The sequence below is a fragment of the Manihot esculenta genome, chromosome 6 (genome assembly GCF_001659605.2).
Source record: "Manihot esculenta cultivar AM560-2 chromosome 6, M.esculenta_v8, whole genome shotgun sequence".
Classification (NCBI taxonomy): domain Eukaryota; kingdom Viridiplantae; phylum Streptophyta; class Magnoliopsida; order Malpighiales; family Euphorbiaceae; genus Manihot; species Manihot esculenta.
In genome coordinates, this window is record NC_035166.2 from 20,239,118 (window position 1) to 20,257,429 (window position 18,312).

At 35.8% G+C, this 18,312-nt stretch overlaps 2 protein-coding genes across 2 annotated transcripts; one reads left to right on the forward strand and one right to left on the reverse strand.

The window, feature by feature from the left end:
- The first annotated feature begins 7,906 nt into the window (after positions 1-7,906).
- On the forward strand, positions 7,907-9,891 carry LOC110616536. Its single transcript, XM_021758929.2, has 3 exons — positions 7,907-8,982; positions 9,106-9,186; positions 9,533-9,891. The coding sequence occupies exons 1-3, from the start codon at positions 8,125-8,127 to the stop codon at positions 9,536-9,538; spliced, it is 945 nt and encodes a 314-aa protein (XP_021614621.1). The 5' UTR covers positions 7,907-8,124; the 3' UTR covers positions 9,539-9,891.
- A 3,244-nt stretch (positions 9,892-13,135) lies between these two features.
- Positions 13,136-14,825, reverse strand: LOC110617058. Its single transcript, XM_021759649.2, has one exon. It carries the CDS (start codon positions 14,411-14,413, stop codon positions 13,625-13,627), a length of 789 nt encoding a protein of 262 aa, XP_021615341.1. The 5' UTR covers positions 14,414-14,825; the 3' UTR covers positions 13,136-13,624.
- Positions 14,826-18,312: the final 3,487 nt, after the last annotated feature.

Consider the following 18,312-nt stretch of genomic DNA (forward strand, 5'->3'; position numbering starts at 1 on the left):
GCCAATGAGTTTGCAGGATGGGTTTTTCCAGATAGTTTCAGAGAACTGAAGATGATTGAGTTTGAGCAGCTAAGGCAGACGGAAGAGATGAGCGTAGAGGAGTTTACGGACAGGTTCCTGGAGCTGTTGCCGTTTGCAGGACAAGGTCTTGACACAGACCTGAAGAAGTCTAGGAGATATGTTATGAAGCTTCACCCCAGGTATTCCTCGTTGGTTCAATCAGCAGAAAGGGAGAGTTTCCATGCTATAGTGGATATGGCACGGAGAATGGAGGCTAGTGCCATCATCCAAGGGACGGTTAGGCAGTCTGTGGCACAGTCTTCGGGACTCCAAATCCCGGGGACAAGTGATGTTAATCTCTCCCCTCTGAGCGAGGTTGTCACAAAAAGTAAGAAGGGAGACAGAGGTCTCAGAAGATCAAAGAAGAACAAGTTCTGGAATCGGATAAAGTCTGGTCTGGGATTAGGAGGTGGCTCGAGCTCAGGCACAGAGGTTGCAGAGTGTACGAGGTGCGGTAGGCCGCACAAGGGAGTCTGTCGGTTTGGGACTACAGCATGTTACAGATGCGGCCAAGAGGGGCACATAGCTCGAGAGTGCCCTAAGGCAGCTTTTATGACACCGTCCCATCAGACAACTCTAGGCACTATGGCACAGCCATCAACTCCAGTCATGTTTCAGGGCAGTGGTAGAGGCGGAGACAGGGGGACAACCCCTTCTTCAGCAGGTTCCCGTGGGGAAGGTCCATCAGCTCCAGCGCGGATCTTCGCCATGACCCAGCAGGAGGCTAACACATCGAACCCGATGGGATCAGGTAATCTCACTCTGGTATGTTCTGATGTGTATGTTTTGTGAACCCTGATGTTTCTCTTTTCTTTGGTTGCTTGTGAGCCCTTGTGAGGTTGGGTTGATAGCTTATGGGTTAGGGTAATCCCTTTGGGTCAGTGCACCCAAGTGTGATCCATCTGTGGCAGAGTCAGTCTGCCGGTATAGTCAGAGTATGTGTTGTGAGTAGATGCCTTCCAGCTGACCTAGCGGTTCTAGATTTGACTGTTTGACGTCATTCTAGGGTTGGATTGGTTCTTCTACTAGTGGTACTACCTAGTCTGCAGAGACAAGGTAGTCAGGTTCAGAGGTCAGGATGGATCAGAGATAGTCCTTAGAGGGGACAAAATAGGGATACCTAGAGGTTTAGTATCAACCCTATAGGCTCGTAGGTTGTTCAGAAAAAGTTGTCAGGGGTTCTAGCTCTTCAGAGAGAGTATAGCAGTCAGGTCAGGGAGCCCGCCTCAGTGCCCGTTATTAGAGAGAGTTTTAGATGTTTCCCCAGATGAGTTTCCAGGACTACCACCTGTCAGGGAGATAGAGTTTAAAAATAGAAGTAATGCATGAAATTGGACCAATCTCTATCCCTCCCCACAGGATGGTATCAACAGAGTTAAAAGAGTTATAAGGATCAGTTGTAAGAGTTGGTAGTTAAGGGTTCCCATCTGACTGAGCACTTCACCTTGGGGTGTTCCAGTATTGTTATGAGGATGAAGGATGGATCCCTAGGACTTTATATCGACTACTAGTGGTTGAACAAAGTTACTACCCAAAACAAGTATTTGTTACCTTGGATCGACGGTCTATTTTAAGCCAGCTAGCAGGAGCTAGTTGCCTTTCCAAGATAGATCTGAAGTCTAGGTACCATTAGTTAAGATCAAGGAAGAAGATGTGCAGAGAACAGTGTTTAGAACCAAATATGGGCACTGTGAGTTCCTAGGAATGTCGTTCGGGTTAATGAACACCCCTACCTCATTCATGGATCTCATAAGCAGAGTTTTAATTGATTTCTGGATTACTCCGTTATTGTCTTCATTGACGGTATCTCGGCGAATTCCAGAAATGCAGAAGAGTATGCCCATCATCTGAAATCAGGATTTGCAGATCTTGAGAGAACATGGCTTGGATGCCTAGTTCTCCAATGTGAGTTCTGGTCGAGGAGCATATCCTTCTTGGGTCATGTGTGTCGGAGAAAGGAAAGTGAAGTAGACCTGAGAAAGTTGAAGTTGTAGCTGACTAGCCCAGGCCCATGGTAATGACAAAGATTAAGAACTTTTGGGTTGGGCAGGTTACCTAATGGAGGTTGATCTAGAACTTCTCTAGAGTTGCCGCTCCTATGGCCAGATGGATCAAAAAGAACCTGAGGGTTGTGTGGTCTACTCAGATTGAAGAGGGCTTTGAAAAGTCAAAGGAAAGGTTGATGTCAGCACCAGTGGTAGCTCTGTCCGCCAGTGATGGAGATTTCACAGTGTCCTGTGATGCGTTCCGTGTGGAACTAGGTTGTGTGTATGTAGAGTGGTAGAATGATTGCTTATGCTTCTAGGTAGCTGAAGAAGCATGAGTTGAATCATTTTACGCACGACCTAGAGATGGTGATGGTAATCCTTGCACTCAAGATGTGGAGGCGGTACCTGTATAAGGTATGAGGACAGATCCTTACAGATCGAAAGAGCTTGCAATACATCTTGAGTCAAGAGAGGAGAATCAGAGGCAGAGAAAAGGAGTAAGAGCTGCATAGTCAGAAAAAGATGAGAAGAATCAGAACTGCTGTGAGTCAGCAGGAGAGTTATGAAGTCGTCCGCAAGAGGCATGTAGAGTTTCAGAAGAGAAGAAGAGTTTTGTCAGAGTGCGCGGCGGAAGCGTGTTGAGGTTCTCGAGGAAGTCGAGGTTTGCTGAAGGTGTCTCCAAAGGAGAGGGTGATTCGTTATGGGCAGAAAGGTAAAATTAGCTCTCAGATACATTGGACTCTTTGAAATCCTGCAAGGGATCTGGGAATGTATCTTACGAGTTAGATTTACCCACTTCTATGGAAGAGATCCATTCGTTTTTCCATGTTTCCACAGTATATGAGTTCGTGTCGGGTCCGAGTGAGGTTCTTAAAGGAACCAGAGGTGGAGACCGTAGAGGATCCCACCTATGTTGAGCAGCTAGTACGGACCACAGACACACAAGTCAGAAAGTGTGGAAACAAGGAAATCCCGATGGTGAAAGCCCCTTAGAATCACCTTAAGATGAAAAATTCACCGGGGAGACCGAGAGTTTATACTCCAGCAATGACCGTGTCTCTCTTTTAGAAGACAGGTTTTTAGGTTTTGCTTACTTGTTGCTTGTTTGCTTATGTATGTTAGATGCTATGCTCTGAGTTGCCTGTTTGTTTGTTTGAACATTCGAGGACGAATGTTCTTAAAGGGGGGAAGAATGTAATACCCGGCTAGATTCCGGCATCGGAATCCCTACCTTCCGGCGGAATCTCCGTTGGAATATGGAATTTTGATGATGCCAGAGTCTTCTAGAGGGGTAAAATGTGATTTCTAAATTGATTTTTACAGATTTCATGGTTTTAAATGAAAAAGAAGTGAGTTTTGAAAAGAATAGACCAAGGAGGTTTTTGTCAGGTTCGGCCGCCGAAAGTGAAGTTCGGCCGCCGAACATGAGTTGGTTTTGGGGGCGCTTTTGGCTTTCGAAAGCTATGCGTGAACAAACCAGGTTCGGCCGCCGAACCTCAAGTTCGGCCGCCGAACATGGGGGTGTTTTGCATGTATGTTAGGCCGCCGAAGGAGGTTTGGCTGGCCACCTATAAAAGCCCCTCAGACCGAAAATGGGCGAGATTTCTCCCCATTCTCGAGCTCAGGTGTGTTCATGTCCTCCTTTGGTCATTTTCATGTTTTCTCTTCATCTCCTTCATATTTTTATGAGTTCCATGGCTGTTTTGAAGAGTTTTCAAGCTTAGATCAAGTTTTGGGAGCTTGGAGACCCAAGGAGTAGTTTCCTCCCATCTCCAAGTTAGAGCTCGCACAAACCCTCGATCTTCAAGAGGTAAGTGTGGATCTATGCTTTCTTTTATGTTTCATGAAGTTTTAAGTGAGTTTTAAGAGGTTTTAATGGTTGAGTATGGGTAGATATGCATGTTAGGGTTTATGTGGGTTTTATGCCCAATGTATGATAATGTATGTTCTTGTGATGTTTGTGTTGGGGTTTAAGTTAGTTTTCAAGCCCCTTGAACATATGGGAGAGAGTATGCATGATTGGGAAAGAGTATGTGAGGGTTGATTTGTTTTGATGGTTTTGGCCTATGTGGGTCATAAACTATCTATGTATGCTTTAGATGTTGTTTTTGGGAGTTTAAGCTTGTTTGAGCTCCTTTGTGCATGGTTAAGGATGTATGCATGTGTTTGAGAAGTTGGGTGCTTGTTTTGGGATGTATGGAAGGTTTGGAAGGCTTGAAATGCACAAAGGCTGAGTTCTGGATGAACTCAGGTTCGGCCACCGAAGGTGGTTTCGGCCGCCGAACCTGCCTGAGGATGCAGGGATTGGCCGCCTAACCTTGCCCCCGAAAGTTGAGTTTTGGCTTGAAAGCAGACTTTCGGCCGCCGAAGGTAATGTTCGGCCGCCGAAAGTGCCTGACTTTCGTCTCTGGAGAGAGAGTTCGGCCGCCGAAGGTGCCGCCGAACCTGCCTGACTTTCGTCTCTGTCTGGGACTTTCGGCCGCCGAAGGTGCCGCCGAAAGCGCCCTGTTCAGCCCTTTCATGGGTGTTTTCTATGCATGTCTAAGTGATGCTTTAGGGGGTTTTTGGGTAGTTGTTTATGAGTCGTTTAGAGTATGTTTGGCACCTCACTAGAGTCCACCTGTGTAGGATCGGACCCGAGGAACCGAGGTGTTTAGCAGTGTTAGCTGCTTCAGAGTTAGTCCAGAGCTAGCCAGAGGTGAGTGGAACTAACCCTTATGTTTTAAATCAAATGTTTTCAGCATGTTCAAGCATGTTCATGCATCATGAATACCATGTTATGCAATAGGTTGTTTGCATTAGAATTCACGAATATGATGCATTGCATAATACGATGATAATGATGTGGATGGATACTGGATGATGCTCTAGCCCTCAGTATGTTATGACATGATATGAAATGATATGATATGGCATGTACGATATGATATGAGATGAGAAGTCCAGGTGTGGCCGTATCGCCCCTGGCATAGAGCATGAGAAGTCCAGGTATGGCCGTATCGCCCCTGGCATAGAGCATATGAAGTCCAGGCGTGGCCGTATCGCCCCTGGCATAGAGTATTGTTGACTTGTTATGGTACGAGATTGATATGTAGAGGGCTATTGGTGACAGATTCATCCTTGAGGTGATATATTTGTGATGTGACGCATTCCATGATAGCATATGTTAAAATAAATTGTTTTCTTTATGGTTTCTGCTCACTGGGCTTTTTAGCTCACCCCTCTCCCCTAACCCCAGGTTTGCAGGGTCAGAAGTAGTTCAGGAAGACGGCGAGATATGGTTATGGTCATGATATGTAATAGAATAGTAGTGGACATGATGTAATGTAAAGTTATGTAAGGATGTAAAAGAGTTATGTTGTAATACGATATTATGTTATATGTTCAGAGTTATAGTATTGTGCTTGGCCCGAGTTGGATAATCCCTTTGTACATGAGTTTTATTTTTATGTTGTTCATGTGATGGACCGAGTTTGACGTAGGGTATGCTGACCCTAGGGGTTATATGAGCTCAGTCATAGTGCATACACAGGTCAAACTGGTTAAAGGTAAAGTTTTAAATGTTTTATGAAAATGTTGGATCATGTTTGGGATTATACCGGCTGTACAGGATGCATAGTAGGCTTGCTACGGGTCCCGGCGGCCTTATGCCGATCTGGATCCTAGCGCCGGTAGCGGTCTGAATTTCCGGATCGTTACAGTTAGAGATATCAGTTTTTGGCCAGTAATTTGGATTACTTTTCAAGATGCAGAGAATTTTGCAGCTGGTTGATTTTGATCTTGGAGTTTTGACGGTTGCCTTTGTTCCAATTGACTAAGGCATGACGATAAATCTTCAACTTAGAGTGCAGTTGGAAGAGCCTGTGACCTCTATTTTGCTGATTCCATTTTAGCTTAATAACATTCTGTACATCTTCAATTTCAACCCAACGAGCATCAAAACAGAAACGTCTCTTGGCCTTTGAGAATAAGGGATCAGTATCAAGCAACAAAGGTCTATGATTAGATCCTACATCCTCTAGATGTGTGAGAACAGCAATAGATATTTTATTTATCCAACCTGAAAAGGCAAGAGCTTTATCAATCCTCTGTTTAATGTGAGTGATGCCTTCTCTACGATTGCTCCAGGTCATTTGGAGCCCTTAAAACCCAAGTCTAAAACTCCTAGGTCATCAACAAACAACTGAAAAGCAGCTATCTTGTGTTTGAAATTACAATTGCCTCCTTATTTCTCATTCGAATTGAGTAAAGAGTTGAAGTCACCAATTAACAAAACATTCGTATTTGTAAACAGACAAGAATCAGAATTGAGCTAAATGACATTCATTGACACTACTTGCATAGATAAAAAGAGCATCCCAACTTTCATTAATTAAAGGATCATAGATACAAGCATGGATGAAGAAGTCCTCATCATAGGACAATAGAAAAGAATACAATCTTCCCTCCAGCCAAGGCATAAACCTCCAACTGCATCTCTGGAGTCTCTAATGAATAAATTACAAAAGCCCCTATTTAATTTATATTTTACAAAAAGAGAATTATTTTTTGTCTACATTAAAAATATGATATTTGATTGTTTTGATTATTTTCCTATAACTGTTTTAGTTGAAGAGGAAATACCTTCAAGTAGAGAGAGAAAATTTTTTTGGAATTTGCTTTGGTGATTTTCTCCTTTATTTGGAGTTTAGTTTTTTACTCACTTCCCTTGCCGTAGTCAATTTTGTTTAGACAGATTGTGGCTTCTCTCTTTTATGATAGTTTGTTTACCTGACTTGTTGATAATTTAGCTAGATTTTAGTTTTTATAGAGAGGGTTTTAACGGTGATCTGTTGACTTTTTAAATTTTGATCTGAATTTGAAATATCTTCTTAATATACTAAGAGCCTTTGGTAAAGGGACACATTTTAGCAATAAGTTGATCCTCCATGGCAGATTATAACTACTATGATTAGGGTGTCTATGATTTCTACTAATGATAGTTTGTGCATATGGATTTTGAGATTGTATGTGTATTTTTATTTGTCTTAAAGAGCCAAATTTATTATACTGGCTATGGCTGGCGCCTAAAACTTTTCCCTTAGATGGTCTAGATTTGGCGCAAAACGAGTTTAGATATGAATTCTTGGACATTATTGTCTGAGTTGATAAGTGCTATATATCTCTTTTTAGTCTTTATCGATAAAAGAGTAGATAAAGATGAATATTTTATTTGAATCGAGCTTTAATGCTTTGTAATTAAATAAATTTTGTAAGTTTTTTAAATTATATAAATGGAGGTGTTTTTATAGATGAATGATTTAGTAGAAATAAGTTTAAATTTTTGATTAAAAATCAGTGGTGTGTTTCTTTATTAATCTTTTAATTATATAATGATTATTTGTTTCTTTTCAATTTTTTACGAGCATACTCAACTTCATAAATTATACTTCCACTTCATTTAGGATTTTAGTGTGGAATTTGTATTACTAACGCAAGTGAGATCATTTTTAAATATAGCGATAAAATTTATAGTTATTTTAACGATTTAATTATTTAACTGAAATTTGTAAATTTATCCCAAAAATAAAAAAGTATTATAGAAACTCTCAACTGAAACTGTCATTTATGTCGATTGTAATTTCATTAGACTGGATTTAATCAACGGCCACGAGAAGAGATGAATAAGATATACCCATATCCAACGGTGGGTATGCCAATCATCATCACTTAAAAACGACGTATTACCCGGGAAAACCCACCTCGTTACCCTCTTAACATAGCAGCGCACTTTAGCCGCAAGCAGTTTAAAATTACCAAAAGACCCCCGAGCCACCAAGAATCCCCATCACCCGAACGTTAAAATCGCCCTCTCCCTTCTCTTTTTCATTTTCCCTTCCCTCATATATAAACTCCTCCTTCCCGGCGATTTCCAAAACAGCACCACAAACACTCGCAAACAGAAACAATATACAAACCCAAAGAACTTCTCCGCAAGAAAGATAAAATCGCGAGAAACAAACAGCCGAGAGAGAGATATATAAAGAGGAGGGATCAGAGCTCTCATCAGAGAGTCCGTGTGTGTTGTGAGATTTCAATGGTGTATTCTGGAGAGTCAGGAGAGAAAGCAAAAAGGTTGGTTATGGCGATGGGAACGGAGAGGTCGAAGCCACCGCTTCATAATTTTAATCTGCCTTGCTTGAAGTGGGGGAATCAGAAACATCTTCGCTGCATGAAAGTTTCCGATTCATCTACTTCTAAGGATAAGAACATCAGCAGTGGAATCTCCACCGATCGCATTCGCAGCAGCCGATCTCCTCCGTCTAAATTTGTTGCTCCTGCGGATTACGAAACTCGCCCATTCAAGAGACCAAAAGCTAGATATGACGGCGGCGGCGGCGGCGATGGCCAGGGTGGGATCGGTGAAGTTAGAGAGAAGCTGGTATTTGATTTCAAAACGGCCGCAGATAAGATGAAAGATGCAATTTTGATGAAAGAAGTATCAGGTGAAGGAGGCCAGTTGCGGGTGGTTCAGCGGCACGAGAAGGTAGATAAGGAAGAGGAAGTGGAGGAGCAATCTCCCTCTTCAGTTCTACCGTCGGCGGTTGTTGCGGAGGCAGAGCAAGAGGTGAGACCTTGGAATCTGCGAAAAAGGAGAGCGGCATGTAAAGCTCCGATTGTCGGAAATTCTGTTACTGGGAAGGGCTTGAAAATTGAGGAGAAGAATGTCTGGAATTATTCGCCGTCGAGGAGTGAGAGCGCGAAATCGCCTAGGCTTAGAGGAGATAAAAAGGAAAGAGAGGATGAGAAGGAAAAGGAGACGGAGAAGGTGAAGACGAAGTTTGCATTGGCGCTCTCAAGGAAGGAGATCGAGGAGGATTTTATGGAGATGGTTGGTCATAGACCAGCTCGGCGGCCCAAGAAGCGAAACAGGAACGTGCAGAAGCAGTTGGATGTAAGTCAACCGCTGGGTTTTGATTCTGTGTTTCTTGAAAGCATCTGTTTTTTGCGTTTCTTAAAATCGCTGGTACCAGTTTTGGAATTAATTTGGTGTTTTTTTTTTAAATTTTTGTGACAGATGCTCTTTCCTGGATTGTGGTTGACGGAGAATATTACCGTTGACACATATAAGGTGCCGGAGTTACCTGATAATGGGAAGGTAATTGCTTTGCTTCATTAGCCTGCCATTTTAATGTTCGATTGGTTGCTGAGCAAACGCTTGATCGATGAAGTTTTTTTTTTTTTTCCTTGGATTTCATAATTGTTATGTTCTTTGTTTTGTTCTTATTTGGTAAAATTTTAAATTTTTGTCATAAATCGCTTATATATATTTTGCTGTTACTTCCAACCACCGATTGAGGCTATTTGATTTTCTGATGGTAAACGTATTTTAAAGCTAGCCTTTTAATTCTGAATGGGACATTTGGATTCTTTTAGTAAGTCTCTGAATGAAATTATTTGATTGAACAATCACTGACTTTGATATTTTTTTGTAATCTTTCCAGAGGTAGTAATTGGAGCGGTGGATTTTAAGCAAAGATCAAATTTCAAGGCTTCTGTTTGCTGACTACTATGGTAACTTGAGATTCGTAATGCCAGTTTAGGAGAATAGCACACCATCTTCGAGAATAGGGATTTGATTTCATAAATTTGCTAGTGACCCAATGAGGTGTAAGTTCAGTTGCTCTGAAATTGCTAATTTTGTTCTCTTCAATTATGATTCTTTCTCTCTTCCTTGTTTATCGAAATAATGTTGTGTAAAGAAAAAGGTTGTCAGATGTTCATGTCCTTAAATGTAAGTAAGGGAATGCCTTGTTCTTACCAATTTGGTATGTTATTGATGAATCCATTCTCCGCCTTGAAATCTGGTGTTGCTTGTTTATGTTAAGCTAAGATTAAGCATGAATGCTGGAGCACATGCTCAGTTTCTTTTATATTCATGGCAAAATGACGAGAAATGCAGGGAACTGTAGCTTGAGAAGAATGAAGCTGTTATGGAATTCTTTATGGGCCTTCAGTAAGCTATCCTATCCCCATTTCGTTGTTAGAAGTAACTTATGAAGTTAAAGTCAATCTCATTGCTTTAAATGGCCTGATAGTTGATAGCAGAAATAGAAGAACGGCAGATCCCATAATTACACCTTCATTTGCTATCGAGGCTTCATAAATAACAAAAGTTCATAAAACAAGATTCTTTGCACTTACCGACATCTAGTTGACACTGTTGAATCAGTAAATAATTACGCGAATATGCAAGTTTTGTTTTGTTTTTTTCCTGAGGATTCATGTTGAATTAAGTAGTTTCTGCATTGAAGTCAACTGGGACTAGAGTTCTTGGGGCAGTTAACCACTAGTTCTTCTTGATCTCTTCTCAGTTGAGAGGTGGGGGTCACTTGAAGGACTGCTGCTCTTCTTCTTCTGCTTCATCATCATCTTTCTCTAACAAGCTGAAATCCTTTTAAGTCGTGAATCCAGAAGGATTGAACTGACGGTACGTTTAATGAGGCCGATTTAGTTTCTTCCCGAAAATTCACTTTGTTCTGAAATATGAAACGATGCTTCCTTTGATAGCGCCCATCTCTGTGGCAGTTGATAAAACCTGGAAGTTGGAAACCGACCGCCAAATAGCCGCCTCTATATAATATATTTGACTCGGGAGCAGACACGCCCACGGTTCTGATTTTAAATTGTAATCGAGCAAGTTCAATTCAGAATTAGACTCGCTTTAAAATATGAAGTATCAACTAACCTCAGTTTTGAATTGGAGTGGGACAGCTTGTCCTTTTAAATTCAGTTTCAAATTAATATTCCTTTTCTATAATAAAAGTAAATTAATAATTAATAATTTAAATTTAATATTTAACTCAATTTGCGGTCTAATTTTAGTTCCGTAAACTTTAAATGAAAAATCCATCGAATTTTTTCTTATTTAGATCGCTTTATATAATATAATAATGAAAAGGAAAGTTGTTTGGAATTAATTACAAGGAAAATAATGATTATAGGAATAAATTTAACTTGTTTTCCTTATTAGAAAGAAATTGATTAGAGTTCCCATATATATTTTTTATTAATTACGTTAAATTCTTTTTCTTTCTTTTCTTAGCTTCCTAATTTTGCAACTTGCCCATAAATTTTTTTAAAAAATTATTATTTAATTCTTTTTTAATGAATCTTACTATCGTTTTAAAAATACTTTAATTAGTTTATATATTTTCAAATGAAATTTCGTAAAGTTGGAGCGCGGCACATCCTGTTTTGTGATTCGATTTAAATATATTAGTTAAAAAGTATTAACTAATTTAGTTAAAAAGTATTAAAAATTGATTTAAAACTTTTTTTTTGTATATAATTTAGTTATAAAAATATTAAAATAATAAAACAGTTTTTACAAATTATTTTTTTCAAAATCTAAAATAATACTATAAAAACACTTTTTTATTCATCTGTATTCAACGCTAAAAGTCTCTAACCAGTTTTTAACAATTAACAAATGTCTGTTTAAGTCAAAGTACTATTTTGGTCTCGATGTAAAAAAGTACCATTTTGGTAAAAACATTAATGGAAGATTCTCATATTTTGAAAAAAAAATATATTGTATGATAAAATTTTCATTTAAAGATATGTTTGGTATAAAATTAATAAATAAAGTTACTGTCTGTTAAAAAAAAAACAAAATAAGATTAATACTTGATGGACATTTTTTTATTCTATACAATGCAACAGTTGTATTTATAAAACATATTACATTATGCTATTTTTCACCTAACTCAGAAGCAGAGAATATATGAAAAATCCCACTAAGGCATTGAAAGTAAAATGGTTGTGGGTAAGATCCACTAGTCTCTGTCTCCTTATTTGGAGATTTATGTGATTTATGATCAATGTTTTGAAAGGAAGCGCTTATAAATTTACTGCAGCACCTACGGTTGTTGCTTTTCTCGTCGGCGGATGAGATGCCAACCTAATAATTACATGTTAATCAAAATTTTAATCTCTTATAAGTTCGGAAAATCAAATTATGACATTTTAATCGCATTATCAGACTTTTATAATTATTTACTCTTTCATCTTTTTATGAAAAATTATTTTTTGTACAAGATTATAATAATTTGAAGTCTTATATTTTGGATTTCTTTGAGAGCTAGATTTTTTTTTTTTTTTTTTTAAAAAAGAAATATCAAATTGGAACCATTTACTTCAGTTAAGTTTATGAACACACCGTTGCTTTCTAGATTGAGGAAAGTGGAGTGGAGACCAAAAGGATCCCAAGCCCATATATCAATTTGACCACTATCCACATCATTGCTATTGTCTAGGATGAAACTGCCAAAATTTGATTGCATATGATACAATAATGTCAATATTTCAAATATTTACATTTATAATTAGAGATTATTCTCATCCATTAAAAATATTTACTCTAAAATACTATATTTTTCAAAAGATATATTTTCTGAAGACACTTCAATAGAGCTTACTTTCATTGCATAAAATAAATAGAATAGAATATCTTAAAAATTTATTTGATAATTTTAAAATAAAAAAATTTTAGATCAACATATTCTACCATAAACTCAAAATACAATAAAATGGATATCGTTTATTTTTTCTAAATAATGAAATTTACTTATATATATTTTAAAAATTTCTCGATCGGTGATAAATTGAATTAAAATAAGTATTTTTTTTAAATAATAATATTTTTCAGAGAGTTGTATTTTTTAATTTATTTATTCTTTAATTAAATTAAAGAATAAGTTAAAATAAGATTTTAGAAAAATCCCATAAATACCCAATTAGGAGTTTTTTTTTTAAAATATATATGTATATATTTAATCAGGAGTATAAGCTGATAGAGTGGCCACTGCCAAAAAGAAAAAAATTAGAGCAGGTAACCTTCTTCCATTGATGTTTTAGTTAGATGGCATCAACATTAACTTAAACAATTATTAGGAAGGAATAAGGAATGCGAGATTAAAGCATAATTCATATTTTAATAACATGAAATTAAGATTAATTAGTTGTTTATAAAAATAAAAAGAGTAAGAGATTCCATCTAATGAGCAACTGCAGATCCAAGAGTTGGCTGTGAAAGATAAGCCAGAACCAACAGAAACATATAAAACTTTATATATATTTCTTTAAGAAGAGCAAAGTTAAAGATGGGATTTTTATAATTTTGAAACCACTTCATTGTAGCAACTGTTTGTCTCCAATCAAGATATACAACAAAAAGACCAAAACCAGAGGACCCCATATGGTCAAATTGAACAACATTTTATATTTTTATATACAAAAAGAAAAGAAAAGAAAAGAAAATTGAGAAGGATAAAAAGAAGAAGCAAAAGCATACATGGGGTAGCAAATGAAAGAAGAATACCTTGTTTATATGTCTCCACTTTAGTTTTCACTTCACTTTTGCATTTTTAACTCTTGCAGTAGTTTCTGTTTCTCAAGATCCAATCATTTCCTCAATAGAATTTTTCTTTCGATTTATAGATATCATCACATGCTATTCCATGGAATCAAAGTGATAGCTAAAATACATCTGTACTTGAAAAAGATCTGATCATGAATGGAACTCTACTTCATAATCATCTCTTCTTCTTTTTAACCTTACCGTTACAGAACAGGGAACCAAAACCAAAAAGATTCGCAGTTCCTCTAGAAATGTAAGGCGATGGTACGTTCAACACAGGACTGATTCTAACTCCATTCCCATAAGACCCACACTTCCTTAACAGAGGTGGCTTCTGGCCTGAATTGTAATAGTAAAATGCCCCTGAACTTGGCGCTGCCGATTTTCTGCTCGGAACAGAATGCTGTTTTTGCAGACGTAGTTTCTGAGTTTCTTTAGAGAACATTGCTTGTTTTGGTGGATTTGGAGCTGACCCGGTTGAGTTGCTTCGTGAAAGAAACTGTAGAGATCGTATCAGGCTTTTACTTCGAGAGCTATCACAATTCAAACTATTGCTTCTCTTGAACTGCCAAAAGGATTTTGATGCAGGCTTTTCATCTGCATCAATGCTCATTGACAAGAACTCCTTCAGCAGCTTCTTCTGTGTAGTCTCGGTTGTAGTTTGCAGAGGGCAACGACAAGCGGCAGGCTTTGGTTGATCAATATCTTGAGTAGAAACTAAGTGTTTCTTGATTCCAATAGGCAGGATCTTGCCATTAGAGAAGAGCTCATCTGCAGAAGACAATTCTTGGACAAAGCTGCTGCTAATGCAGAAATCAAAATCCGAATCCAATAGAGATGAGTCTAATCTACGATGACAATCTTCAATGGATACAGCATCAGTATTTTGGTTGAGATCATGAGAGAATGAAATTCTTGGACTAATTCCAGCGCTTGAAATCTCTGAGCAGACATCTACAGCCATAGTCACAGGAGGTTGGAAGAACAAAGTCTGTCTGTCTGTGAGACAACTAAAAGTTTCAAAAGACAAACAAGCCCAAGAACTGCAATAAATGGAGGCGATTTAGAAAGAAAGAAAAACAAATAGAAGTAGGGAGAGAGTGAGAAGTCAGCAATTGCAGCTTTAGCTTTTGCTTTTGTGTCTAAGCTAAAGAGCATATTGTTCCAACATCCAAGGATAAGGACATGATACCAATTACGCAAAAGATTGAAGCAGAGAAACAATGGATTCCATTGTTGCAAGACATGAGTGCAAAAGAAAGGATAAAGAGGATGAAAGTAGAATTCAAGCACCGAAAGGCTATAAAACAAAATCCCTCCCTCCCTCCCTCTCTCTCTAGGATGGTTTCCAAGGAAGACTTTTACTTTAAAGAATTTGATATTTCGCCTATTGGCTACAACCCAAGTGAGTCTCTAATGGAAACATAATACATTCCTGCAACAAAATACATGTACGTATTTATATGCTTTGGGTGCGTATTGGGTACTTTTTTTCTCTCTTTTTTTTTTAAACAAAGAATCAATGGTCTATTGGATTGAAATTAAATTTTATATCCATTAACAGATTAGTCCATTAAAAACAAATATTTATTTCATTTATGAAAATTAAATTTTTAATTTTACTTGAAGAAAAAGAACGTAAATTCTTTATATCGATATTTTTAATATGATATTTTTAATATTAAGTAATACAAGCCACGTATTTTATAATCGATTTGATCCATTGACCCGTGGTTTCAATCAAGTTTACTGTGAATGTTTTGTATTAACTTGAAATGATTAGCCTCCATTACGTTGTTATTGTCTTAATCATATAAATAATTGAGATTAGCATTGCAATTTACACTGTTTCTATTATTTCTAGCCATTAATGGAAGATAACATTAAGATTAGCAAAGCAAATTTCTACTGTTTCTATTATTTGTAGCCATTAATGGAAGATAACGTCGATGGACATGAATTGGTTATACATGTAGGAGCTGAGATGTTACTGTCTAAATGTTGGAGACAAGAGGTAGATAATTGATGGGTTATGCAATTACGTGGCAAGCGACGTAGGGTCCATGGAGAAATAATTGATTATAGATTATTATTATTATTACTATTATTACTTTTATCATTTTATTACTGACAATGAATATAATATAAATAAATTAATCGAAATTTGAAGAGTTTATAATCGACTTTTTTTTATATCAATAAATTAAAAATTTAACTCAATTAAAATTGACTCTTGATTAGACTATAAATAATTTAATTTATTTATAATTTTAAAATAATAAATTTACAGTAAAATAAGCTTAGTTAAATATATAGATATTCACGATTTGAATTATTCGCCTTAAATTCAATTGATGAAAATATGAAGTAAGTCTTTGCATTATCTAAGGTGTATAGTGTTATAAGGCAAATAGACAAAGGAGGAGAGCTCAGCAAACATGATAAAAGCAGAAACGTGATATGTCCCTAAGCTGAGCTAAATCCAACCAGAGTCCTTCCATTCAACATCCTCTTATCCTACACCGACATATTATTTCACAGTCTCAACTCTCCATTCCTGTCCGACTTCTGTTCATCCATTGCAAGAATTTTTCCATAGAAAGAATGTAATTATCAATTTTAATTATTATCTAAATTTAATCAGTAATTTTACATAAAAAAACATATGAATTATGTTTAAATTAATGTTGAGAATAATTGATGGATGTGGGTGGGAGCTGGCAATGTGGAGAAAATTAAATAAAAAAAGAAAATGAAAATAAAAGAATGAGATCCAGAGATTGATGGATGAGAATAGTGAAGGGGAGGAGAGGGGCCTGTCAGACTGTCGAGTATTCATATTCATTCCTCTTCACATGTTAGATGTCCCAACTCCGATCAGATCACACTGTCCCATTTGGACATCTTTGGCTTCTCCTAGGATTTTATTTATACATATCTCTGCAAAAAAAAAAAAAATTCTTTGTTATATTTTTATATTTAATTATTTAACTAAAATTTTAAATCTATTACCATTTTTAAAATTAAATTTTAGAGGAATATATATAGTCTGTGTATAAAAGGGATATATTCAATATATTTTCACTTTTAAAATTTTATTGACGTGTGATATATTTATAAGAGGTTCAACGTGTGATACAAGATTTTGATAGCATAATAAATTTATTTTTAAATAAAATATCTAAAAAATAATTTTCCTGCTAAGCTTATTATTACCCTTAACTAATCACACATTTAAAAAAATCAAGTTTTATCAATAATTTATAATGTAAGATGAAATTTTTATTTTTAACTTTTAAATTATTTTTAATTATTATATTAATTGTGTGATATTTTTTATTTTTTTTATCTTCATCGTGTACGAATTATGAGACAAACTTGTGAATGGAAAAATTCTTTGAAGGTTTTTTTTTATTATTATTATTTATAAAGACAATTTTAACTAATATAATTAATGTAAATTAGAATTAAATCCAGTTTAAAAGTAATTCAATTTATACCAAAAATTCAATTTTAAAATTCTGTGATTCTAAAAAGTATATATTTAATTTTTATATTTATAACATACTTAATATGAATTAAACAATTAATTGTCATTCTATTTTACTTTTCAGTAATTATATTTTAATTTGCATTAAATAATTATCTTTTTTTAATATGTGTGAAGAAATAAAATGGAGAATAATTATAAGAAGGAAGGAGTATAATTTTTTATATTGTTATATTAATTTGTTATACTAATAAATTATTTAAAATTAAAAATATAAATAAATATAAAAATTATGAGCAATAATTAAACCATTAATATTTTGACAACTCTTTACCTTTGAATTTGAGATGGATGATGATTTTTGAACATGGTAATTATTATATGCATAATGGAAGGACAACCATAATTAGGCCAAGGTAGATATAATGATGAATTGGAACTTAATATCCATAAACCCCACTAATTATTGTTTCAATAGGTCTAGTTTAATCTTTCATTGTCCAATTTCGATCCAAGGGAAGAAATAGGGACTGTATTGTCGACCTTGGAATTAACTCGTTAAGGTACTTGCTTCTCCTAATCACGAGTCTTTGTATTCTATTTTTATGGGTTTATGGGAGAATATGGAGTAAAAAATAAAATTGTTTGAAAACAAGAGTTTCATTCTACGCCTGTAAATTTAGAAAATAATGGAGAATATGGTGAAGTTTTGATAATGAAGAGTATTTCTTTTTAAATGAAATTGAAAATTGAAGGGTAGAAATTAAAATTTCATAAATTTACTTAAATATACTTATGATCAGTCTATGTCTCCGAGTGTTAATAGAAAGCCCCTTTAAATTTAAAAAATAAAATATGCTTTAGATTTATGAAAGTACCATATTGTATCCCAACTTTTGCAACGGCGGTAACTCAGAGGGCCCATTCTCAAAACTGTCGATCCCTTGAAGCCCAGGAAATTGCCGATTGACGTCTTCTCCTTGCAGCTTCATAGCCCATGAGAACAGGCAAACATTTTTTATTATTCAATTTTTGAAAATAAAATTCCGGCACCTTCAGCTTTGCCTGGTTAAGAAGAATAACAAAAATAAGAGAAACTCACCGTATAATTTCCATGGGAAAAAATTATTAATTATTTTTTAATTTAAAAAATATACTAAAATGTTTTTAAATTAATTAGTCTCTTATTAATTTAATTGTTAAGTATTAATAATAAAATTTAAAATATTTAAAATATAAAATTAATTAGCAATTTTTTATAAAATTAAAAAATTACTTAAGGAGTTCTTTTACATTATTGAATTGAATGGTATAAAGTTAAAACTAATTGATACTCTTGCATTGTGCAGATTTTTGTAAATTGCAATAAAGAT